This window comes from Pinus tabuliformis, chromosome X (assembly GCF_031772625.1).
Source record: "Pinus tabuliformis cultivar Carrire ecotype Pingquan chromosome X, CPIR1, whole genome shotgun sequence".
NCBI lineage: Eukaryota > Viridiplantae > Streptophyta > Pinopsida > Pinales > Pinaceae > Pinus > Pinus tabuliformis.
Window position 1 is genome coordinate 148,661,968 of NC_142308.1, and position 11,272 is coordinate 148,673,239.

At 38.9% G+C, this 11,272-nt stretch overlaps 1 protein-coding gene across 1 annotated transcript in view; it reads right to left on the bottom strand.

The window, feature by feature from the left end:
• LOC149138887 (DUF842-domain containing protein) overlaps window positions 1-10,897 on the bottom strand; it is a 49,732-nt gene extending 38,835 nt beyond the window's left edge. Inside the window, exons 1-2 of the mRNA XM_089447377.1 lie at window positions 10,432-10,897; window positions 10,183-10,320 (exon numbers count right to left, since the gene is read on the bottom strand). Of these exons, the coding sequence (XP_089303503.1) occupies window positions 10,183-10,320; window positions 10,432-10,554 (261 nt within the window). The 5' untranslated portion in view covers window positions 10,555-10,897. The remainder of the gene's footprint in view (window positions 1-10,182; window positions 10,321-10,431) is intronic.
• Between the last annotated feature and the right edge of the window lie 375 nt (window positions 10,898-11,272).

Here is an 11,272-nt window from a genome sequence, read left to right on the forward strand (position 1 = left end):
TGGCATCCTATAAACCTAAATTTGACTATTATATACCTTGCTTGAAAGTGGTAAAATATAATCAATGTTCCATCCAAGTTTATAGGGCATGGATATGCAGGAACCAGGGACACACTTGGGGGATGTGTGGAGATAACCCCCAAATTTTAGTAAGCATAAAGGGGGATGAGGGGATGGTGAGGTCCCTAGCATTGGGGACCCATCTCTGAAGGGCTGTAACTATCTTGTTGGTTGCTCAACATCAGACAATGGGCTTCACCTTGATTGTTAGAAACTTGAACAACAAACCATTGGATGTCAAATCTCTTAAACTTAGGCTGTCAACAGTTAAACCCAAGTTGTCCCCGCAAAATCCAAAATTAGAATGATGAATCATGGTGAGAGAAGGATTAGTTCCTGCTTGTGATGTTTAACAAATGCATTGTAATGTGTTAATGATGTAGACCAATTCTAGAAGTCTACGTAAGAATCATAGATGAAGGAAATGAGAGATGTTAGTGACAAAGATCTCTTGAGAGATTCATGGAGATATTGTGTAGCTAAGATAAGATAATTTTATTAATGTCCAACAAATGACCACAAAAATGGGTCAATGGCACTGAAGAAGAGTATAATCAGTATGACTAAAATGTGGGACTGTATGTGCAGCTCCTAGAAAATGCTGAAAATAGCATAAGGAAAGAAAAGAAACAAGTGGTAGTGCTGCCACGACACACATATAAAAGACCGTGGTACAATACAAAATAAGCAATACCCTACCAAGAAAAAATGAGTGAGATAGGAAGATCCGGCAATGGAGTTAAAGATGCCAAGGACTCCTAAGTCTAATGATCAATGGCGAGGGAGGCGGATTGGGCATTGCCTCACTATCAAAGTCCCTTGGAACCATTGATCGGTCCATCCATATGATCTTGGGGGGGATGTCGAAGCAAGAGATACTCCTCGCATTTGAGGTCAAAAAGAGAAACTCTAAATAGATCTTTGGCGGCGCCTATGGAACTGGGAGGTAATCAGATGAGCCGTGGGCACCCTAGTCCCTCTAGTGCTTTGAGGACACGTGAACTAATGTATGGCTCAACATTGCCGAACTGGTCTCCATGACATCCATCGTCACTTGAAGAGGGAGGCTAATAAGACACCCAAGATCTCATCCTTCTAATGTTTGGTGCACCCTAAACTCCTGCTTGTTGATTGTGATTTTGATCTAACGGATCTCTATGAAAGTATGAGGTGATCATCTTGGTCATCCCAAGGCAAGGAAAGGTGTGCAAGAACTGAGACTTATGGCTGAAAATCTCCCTAATGAAGAGGGCTATACATCGTTTGTCCCGGTATCTAAAGAAGGTAGAGAGAGAGCATCTTGAATCCAGCGAGATCCTAAGCAAATGCATCCAATATCTGCATGTGTGAGAGGGGCAGACTGTGATGCCATCCTGCAGCTCCAAAAAGTGCTCTAGGTAGAAGGACATCTTCAAGCCTAGAATCATCAGAGGTGAGGTCCTAGTCACCTAAATGTACAATACTACAATCTGTAGATATCCTTTCTAATGGCTTGATCCAGTACTTGTTGAGTCAGAAAGAGATGACTCGACACATCAAGGGAAAATCTGAATGGGGGAAGTGTTGAAATGTGTAACTAGGTTCAATCTTCATAATGTCTAATGTAATCATGATTTTATGTATTTGATGTAAAGAGAGAGAAAATTATTATTATTATTTTGAAGCATGGGTTTCATGCTCAAGATTATTTTATTTGTAGGTCAAGCACCCATTAAGTGCTTCTAGGATTTGGCATTGAGTCAAGATGTCAAAAGAGTCATTGTAATATGTTAAAGACCCTTTTGGGCATATTGTATCTAGTCAAGAGAATTTATTTGAGTCAAAATTGAGTCAAAGTCACCCTCCAAGACGAGTCGACCTGCAGATGACGAGTCGGCCTACAAGCTATGAGAAGTCGGCCTATTAGGGCTCTCAAAGAATCCTATAAATAGGAGGTGCTCAGCCAAATTTGAAATACATTCAAGTCAAGTTCGATTACCATGAGGAGTCTAATAGCCAGTGAGAAAGAGGAGAATCTAAGGAAGGAAAAACGAAGGATTAAAGGACTATTTTAGGGCTGAGTCTCCCACACGTGTGAAGGAACTAGGGCAAAATTCTACTGCAACTAGAAGAAGATTGCAGTCATCATAATAAGTCAAGATTTGGGATCATAAAGTGCAAGTTTGAAGGTCGAGATACTAAGGAAAGAAGTCCAAGCCAAGCGAAGAAGAAAAGCACCCTAATCCTACCCTAAACTATCCACACGTGCGAAATTGCAGGGATTTCAAAAAGGCTGAAAAGTACAGATCTGAAGCAGTGACCGAATTTATGAAGTGAAGCCAAAATTTGGAGCATTGAAGAAAGTTTGACTAGCGTTGACTTTGTGAAAGAAAGATTCATCAAGAAGAGGTTTGACTTGTTCTTGCAGGGGTCTTTGTCAAGGGTCATAGGTCTTCATATTCGTCATCTGAACATTTTATAAGAAGAGAAGAATTCTTGTGGGTATTCCTCTCAAGAGGAGAGGTTTTGGCCCTGGCTAGCACCCTACATTTTGTGTCCTCTTGTCTCATTGATCTTCATTGTTTGGTAGTTGTTTGATGATAGAGAACACAACAATAATCAAGTGAAAGAAGAAGTTAATAACAAGTACCTCAAGTTAAATAAAAGAACATCATAAGCAATTATCAAAGTAAGAGAAATCACCTAATCTAGTTTCCACTAGATTTCTCAACATGGTATCAGAGCTAAGGTGACTACAACAAGGAAAGCCAGCTTGAAGAAGGATACACAAGGGCCGAGCACAAGGAGATCATCAAGGAGGACTAAGAAGCATCAAAGACATCAAATCATCCAGGAATACAAAGAACATCAAGGAGTACCACCCATCACATCATAAGGATCACATCATCACAACCTGTGGAAGAAGAATAAGACCTCAAAGACCCTACCTCTCAAGGAAAGAAGGACTTAACACTTTTTAAGCATCTTGAAGTCTCCACATTCTACATTTCTACATCTAAAGGAATCAAGAAGAAGCATTGCCATCATCAACAAAGAAATCAAGGTGATCTCCCTCTCATTGAAGAAAGACATCTTTTATCATCTACAAAAAGAAGTATTGTCATCTTTGAAGGAAGACATCATCAAGGAAGCAATCATCATCAAAAAGGCATCTTCAATTGTCAACATCATCAAGAAGGCATCAAGTTGAAGATATCATCATCAAAGGAGCATCTTCACTTGACAAGTAAGTATTATATATTTTATGTCTCAATCTACAAACCAAATGACTTCATTCTGCAAGGAGAACAATAAATTGGTTGGGACCTCAAACTACCTTGCATGGAAGAAGAGAATTGATTTAATTCTCATGGAAAATGAAGTTATTGAATATGTAAAGGGCTCCATCACCAAACCATCTCAAGAACAATCTCAAGCACTATCAAAGTACATGAAAGGAGAGATGAGGGCACAAAGGATCCTCGAAGTCAATCAAGGATTCTCTCATCCCTTATGTTGCAAAGTTGAAGACAGCGAAAGAGATCTATGACAAATTGGTGGAGTTGTTTTCTGTAAGCACTGTAGGAGAAATCATATCTTTAAGAATTGAACTATACAAGATGAAAGTCTCAAGGGAAGAAGGGATAGCTTCATATTTCATGAAGGTATCTCAGATTAAAGATCAACTACAAGAACTTGGAAAAGTAATGTCTAATCGAGAGATGACCACCATCATATCTTTAAGAATCGAACTATACAAGATGAAAGTCTCAAGGGAAGAAGGGATAGCTTCATATTTCATGAAGGTATCTCAGATTAAAGATCAACTACAAGAACTTGGAAAATTAATGTCTGATCGAGAGATGACCACCATTGTGCTCAATGCACTAACTGATGAATGGGGAAACTTTGTGTCAAGTATCTACGGGAAGAAGGAAACCACTCCATTCAGCGATCTATGGTCATTATGAAAAATTGAAGAATCTAATTTGAAGGCGAAGAACAATGTTGGGTCAAATGAACAAAATCAAGCATATGCAACATCGACAAGGAAGAAAGGGAAATTTGAAAAGTTTGAGCCTGAAAAAAAATCTCAAAAGAAAATTGATATGTCTAAGATCCAATGCTATGAATGTAATGAATATGGGCATTTCAAAAGGAATTGTCCTAAACTCAAGAAGGACAACAAGAAAAGAAAGGAAAGGAATGAAGCCCATATCATCGAAGAAGTGGAAGAACCAAAAAATAAGAAGTCAAAGAAGGAATAAGTGATAGACCTCCACTATTAGAAGGTCTCTCACACACTTAATCTACTTTCAAGCATATAGAAGTTAGCAGTCATGATGGAAAGCATCACACGTATGATAGGATGCATTATAGAAGAGATAGAGATGACATCATCATAAAGGCATGGAAGGATAGCCGAAGTAGAAGTTCATATGGTTGAAATTGTCATCATAATAGAAAGGAAGTAGCTCATGACATCATCATTAGAATCATAGAAGGAAAATCGAAGTAGCAATCTATATGGTTGGAGAAATTCATCTAACAAGATAAAAGATAAAGAGATCATTATAAATCATCATCATTAGAAAGAAGCATTTGCAAAATGAGGATTATCAAGATCCTCCATTAGAATCTTTGTTCAAAGATTCACCTCTACTTAGAAGAAGCAAGTGTCTCATAGATTGTCTACATTCCACCTTATGTGGGATCCATAGTTTAGAAGGATGATGGTATGATGACAAAGATGTGCAACATGTCAAGTTGGTTGATTCATCTTCAAGCAAGGAAAGGAAGCTACCCAAAGGATGTCTAGATGGCCACATGAAGGAAGAGGTATGTATATATTTGGTAATAGATAGATAAAGTCATGTCATCGTATGGTTGCAAATAGAATGGGTAGAATGCTCTACCTCATGAGCGTGAGGAAGAAAACTTTTCCTTTGGAAAGATACATGAAGGCATGTAGACAATATGCCTTGAACTCTTCCACATATTGACAAGATGAAATCAACATAATATGACCTCATGAAGAATATGAAGTGGTTGGCAACTATGGTTCCTATGATGAAGGAACTATGCATAGAAGATCCTGAGGAAGCCATATGAGAAGAAAGGTGAAAAAAGGGTTCATGAGAAGATGCATCTACTAAGATAAGATAAGTGATCAACATCTAATAACTGGAAGGATTAGCTATGACATCTCCATGGAGAATGATATGAAGACCCTGATATGTTGTAAAAAGAAAACCTTGGTAATGTATGTCTTGGAGATGGATTCGGGTGTTGATATTGCAAGAAGTTGACATCATGACGAAAGGCCATCATAAAGAGGTAACTTTGATTTTATGTTTATTTTGATTTTTGTGAAAACATTTGGTTGGGTTGAAAGAGGGCTACCGGAAGAGGGTTGTGGAGAGTCACCTACAACTAGCACTCATGAGATTGGATGGAAGATCCTGAAAGAAACATGACTTGGAAGAGGTAGTTGTATGAAGAATAGCCAGATGTGGACTAGAAGATCACTTCCGATGAAGAGAAGGATGACATGACTATTGGTTCAACACAATGTTTCATTGAAGGGAAGTGATGAAGAAGATGGTCAATGCCCTACAAAGAAGATGGCTCCATGATGAAGAAATTGAAGTTCATGACATGATGTCGAAAGGAGGAGCCCTACAAGCAGCTGATAGTATCTCCACCGAAGAGAGTTGTTGTTGATAACAAGTCCCTTGTTAAGAGGGAGCTTGGGTATATTCCTTTTATAGGAATGAGCAGATCCTCCCTAGTTAAGAGGGAGAGATAGACACATCATTCTTGTCTTCATGTTATGAAGAAAGAATGGAGGATTGGGTAAGCATCTGAGATTGATTCTAATACTCTTTGAGGATGAGGTAGGGCATCCAATAGGTAAGAGTAGTCGAAGAGGAAATTCCATGAGGATGTGTTAATCCAAGATGGGAATGGTCCTAGAAGGACATACCTTGTGAACATTTGGATGGGGTATGTGCCTTGAGAGACAATGATGAAGGTGTCCATTACTCATTGTCTCCCTAACGTTGTGCTCTATTCTTATGGAGAGATAGAGTTGTTATTCAAGGCCTTGCTATATGACAATGTTGGTTGATACGACAAGACGCATTGATATAAGTTGAACAAATAGCTTATTAGATGACTTACCAATCTGACTCTTCTTATGAGAATTCTTCACTATGAAAATGTCTAAGTACCTTGTATGGATTATGAATACCTCCCTAGTTAAAAGGGGGTGTTGAAATGTGTAACTAGGTTCAGTCTTCATAATGTCTAATGTAATCATGATTTTATGTATTTGATGTAAAGAGAGAAAGAAAATTATGATTATTATTTTGAGCATGGGTTTCATGCTCAAGGTTATTTTATTTGTAGGTCAAGCACCCATTGAGTGCTTCTAGGTTTTGTCATTAAGCCAATAAGTCAAAAGAGTCATTGTAATATGTTAAAGACCCTTTTGGGCATATTGTATCTAGTCAAGAGAATTTATTTGAGTCAAATTCACCCTCCAAGACAAGTTACCTTGCAGATAACCAGTTGGCCTACAAGTTGTGAGAAGTTGACCTATGAGGGCTCTCAAAGAAGCCTATAAATAGGAGGCACTCAGCCCCATTTGAAATACATTCAAGTCAAGTTCGATTACCAAGAGAAGAAGTCAAATAGCCAACAAGAAAGAGGGGAATCTAAGGAGAAAAAAACGAAGGATTAAAAGACTTTTTTAGGGTTGAGTCTCCCACACGTGCGAAGGAACTAGGGCAAAATTTTGTTGCAACTAGAAGAAGATTGCAGTCATCATAAGAAGTCAAGATTTGGGATCATAAAGAGCAAGTTTGAAGGCCGAGATATACTAAGGAAAGAAGTCCAAGCCAAGCGAAGAAGAAAAGCACCCTGATCCTGCCCTAAATATCCACAAGTGCGAAATTGCAGGGATTTCAAAAAGGCCAAAAAGTACAGTTCTGAAGCGGTGACCGAATTTCTAAAGTGAAGCCAAAATCTAGAGCATTGAAGCAAGTTTGACTAGCATTGACTTTGTGAAATAAAGATTCATCAAGAAGATATTTGACTTGGTCTTAGAGGGGTCTTTGTCAAGGGTCATAGGTATTGGAATTCGTCGTCTAAACATTCTATAAGAAGAGAAGAATTCTTGTGGGTTTTCCTCTCAAGAGGAGAGGTTTTGGCCCTGGCTAGCAGCCTACATTTTGTGTCCTCTTGTCTCATTGATCTTCATTGTTTGGTAGTTGTTTGATGATAGAGAACACAATAATAATCAAGTGAAAGCAGAAGTTAATAACAAGTACCTCAAGTTAAGTACAAGGACATCACAAACAGTTATCAAAGTAAGAGAAATCACCTAATCCAGTTGCCCCTAGATTTCTCAACAGGAAGACACTTTGGGGAGATAGTCAGTGACTGGAGAAGCCAAGATGCCTCTAGGAACCAACCTTGAGCACATCCTTTGTGCAGGGGGGGTTGAGGGGAGAGCTTTTTATGAGTAAAGAGCAAGATAGGGGTGCCTCTCTCTCTCTCGGTGGTAGAGTCTCTTAAAGACCTGACTTTATGAAGGAGAGACCAAATGGAAATGACCTCAAAGCAAGACGGTTTGAACTAAATGTTTTATTATAAGATAGTTGTTATGGTCACCTATTGTTATATATAGTGATCAATTGTACAAGAGAAACACAGACTAGAATGAAATTAATATATTTTTTCCTTTGGGGGTTTCTTTAACATAAACAAGTGTCCCTTGCTTCATATATCTTTTTATGTATTTTTTAATGGCTACTAAAGCCAATACGAGGCATCCAAACATCCCCCTTTTCAAGAGGGGGTGTCTAGATGTCCCACTTTTTGGGAAGGGGCACCCACAGGGCCACAAGCCCATATTTTTGCAAAACATTCCCCTTGTAATAGCAAAATGTTTCATTGTGCATTTCAAAAAATTTAGCAAAAATGGGGACACGATGAAATGTTTCACCAAGTGCCTCGCCTTAGTAGGGGTGTGGGGAGCATGTCCCTGCCCCTAGAGAGTGCATTCCTATGTAACATTGGATATAATCCCCCAATAAACCTAAATTTTTGTGATTAATTCTAGCTTAAAAGAGGTTGGAAATGACCACCCCATAAACCTACATTGACATTTACAAACCTTAGTCACAAGAAACGAGTGCCACCTCCTCCATAGACCTGTATTTTATTGTTATGGACCTTGCTTATAGGTGGTGGGAGTTGACCACCCATAAACCTAACTTTGACTATTATAAACCTTGGTTACCAAAGGTGGAAACTAACACCTTCATAAACCTAGATTTACTATAATAAACTTTGATTACTAGCGTTGACAGCTAACCACCCCATAAACCTAAATTTAATTGTTATAAACCTTTCTTGCAAGAGGTGGGAGCTAACCCACCCCTATAAATAAACTTACCTTGATTATTGAAGCTAACAGCTGACAATCCCATAAACCTAAAATTGATTGTTCTCAACCTTTTGTTTCAAGAGATGGGAGTTGACCCCCCACAAGTAAATCTAATTTGAATGCTATAAACCTTGTTTGCAAGAGCTAGTAGTTGAGCCCTCCATACACCCATCTTTGATTGTTATAAACCTTGATTACTAGAGGTGACACTGGACCACTCCATAAGCCTAAATTTGACTGCTATAAACCTTGTTTACGATAGCTGGGGGTTGACCCCACCCAAACCAAAATTTGACCGCTATAAACCTTGCTTGCTAAAGGTGGGACAACACCACTCCATAAATCTAAATTTGACTACTTTAAGCCTCACAAACACTGATCCTCAGATCAAAAAAACACAACCCTAACTAGGCTAGAAACATAAGTCAATAAACTTAGTAAGAACCTCTATGACTGATCAAGGCCCGGAGATCAAAACATGCAATTTATTCCACATACATCTTATTGTAGCTAATCCTATTATTTGTCTATCGTAGCACGTATAATGTTTTAAATTAAGGCCATAACTCCATGAGAACTACAAAGCACTTAAAGCTACGTGTAAATATGCAACTTGCTACCTACATTTTTCTGATATTCAATGCAGTTATTTTAAACGACTGCTGTGTGATTTTCACAATTACACTATCCCATCCCTGTCCTCCCCCACCCAAAGTAAAGGATAGAGGATAAACTGGAAATGAGTAAGGCAAATTACACCAAATCTTGAGGATTCCAGCCAATTGGGCATTGGTTCACTGTTAATAGAGTGTTCAGCCATTCACTAGGATTCCATTGTAGTTGTGCTTTGCCCCACCCACATGGCAACAGTTTCAAGCAATTTTTGACAAAATATCAACTCTTAGCCCTCGCACTTTGCCAAAGACAATTTACTACTTTAGGGTTTAGGCCCTAGGCACTTTGCAGTGCATCCCCTTAGGCATTTTTCTCGAAGTACTTCTAGAAAGAATAAAACATCTTCGTGTGTCCGAGGTAAATCATAGATACTACTCGAGGCAAAAGTGAATATCAATCTGTGAAATGGATCAGAAACATTAAGCACCATCTGCATATTTTCTTTCCCATTATTATAATTCAACTCCCTCAGACTGTGCAATCCCAATCTAAAAAAAAGTGACTCTCATACCTGCAACTCTGATACTTAAGCAAGTTGCAGACTACGGTTAAATCGAAGCACTCTCAAACCGAGCTTCAATACCTCCCAAGGGCAATGTTGCTGTATCAATACCACCAACAGAGTTAACTACCATATCTATGACCGGGTGGAAGTTTTGGAGACCATGTTGGTTAATGGAGTTAACTACCACATCAGAGACCGCCTGGAAGTGTTCTCAACCCTGACCATTAACAGAGTGTACTAGCACATTCAGAACCGGGGAGAGGTCCCGACGAGGACCTTGATGGCCAATAGAGGAAGTTGAACTTCCGGCGACCTTGATGGCCGATAGAGGTAGTTGAAGCCCATTTGGTCAACAGAGGGCATTTCAACTTCCCCGAACTCAGGCAGAGAGAATTAAAAGACGAGTATTGGACCCAGTGGAAAATACACCCAACTCCGGCCAAAGACATGACTTTGGGGCCTTGAAAAAAAAAAGGTCATTCCAAGGTAAGAAAAACACTTTATTTACCTGAAACTTTGCCATCTCACTCTCAACGACATTGTTGGCTCGAACAACTGGTCCGCTACACCTTTCTACGCAGTTGCTTATCTCCTTTTGGTTTCTCTTCCTATCGAAGCAATCGTAGGCGCATTTAAAGTAAGCTTTCTGTAATAGAAATGTGCATGAGTTAAAACGGGATAGCATAAGCAGCAGAGCGAATGAATATTCAGAAACCAGAGCTCGAAAGAATAAGCATTGAATGAGGAAAGAACCCACCTGGAGAGTGAAGTTGACGTGGTCCTGCACTCCTGAGAGCTGCTGTTGAACCTCATCGTTTATTTCATTCCCAATTTTCATCATTCGTTCTTGAAAAATCTGCTGTTCCGAATCATAACTCATCGTGGGGGTTTTGCTTACACTGAATGAACAGTAGGCAGCAGCACCTCCAGATATGGAATACGAGATGTTAAACCTCCCTGGCACGAGATGTTAAACCTCCGTAGCTTCAATGTGGAAGCTTCTGTTCAAATGGTAGAGAAAACGATGGACTACAGAGAGTCTATTTTATAGGAGAATTCCACCGTAACGTTTGTGGAGATCTGTCAAGCAGGGCGAGTAAGGAAACGTTTGTGGAGATCTGTCGAGCAGGGCGAGTAATGGAAAGGTTAAAGTGAATAGGATTTTCTTGTGACCCGCATATGCACATCCTCCCCTTGCTCTAGAGACTTTGTTCTTCACTCTTCCAAAGGTGAGCTAAGTCACTGAGGACACGTAAATACGAGTATTTGACACGGAATCTGGAAATAGGACACCGGGTACACATGTGTTAAAAAATAATGAAATATAGTGTTTGGATAATGAAATATAGTGTTTGATCCATATAGATATTAATCGTGATGATATCTATTTAGTAATTAGTATACATTATTTAGTATTTCGTATTTAGTAATTTACTAGTTAGTTTATTAATTTACTACATCAATGATGTTTATAGTTCAATTTTCATTGTTCATGTTATAATTTTGTTATTAACTTCAAACAAGTTTGATCATGTTCAAACTTTACATAAGGTAATATATGAACTATAAATTTATATGTGTTTAAACTTCATTGTTGA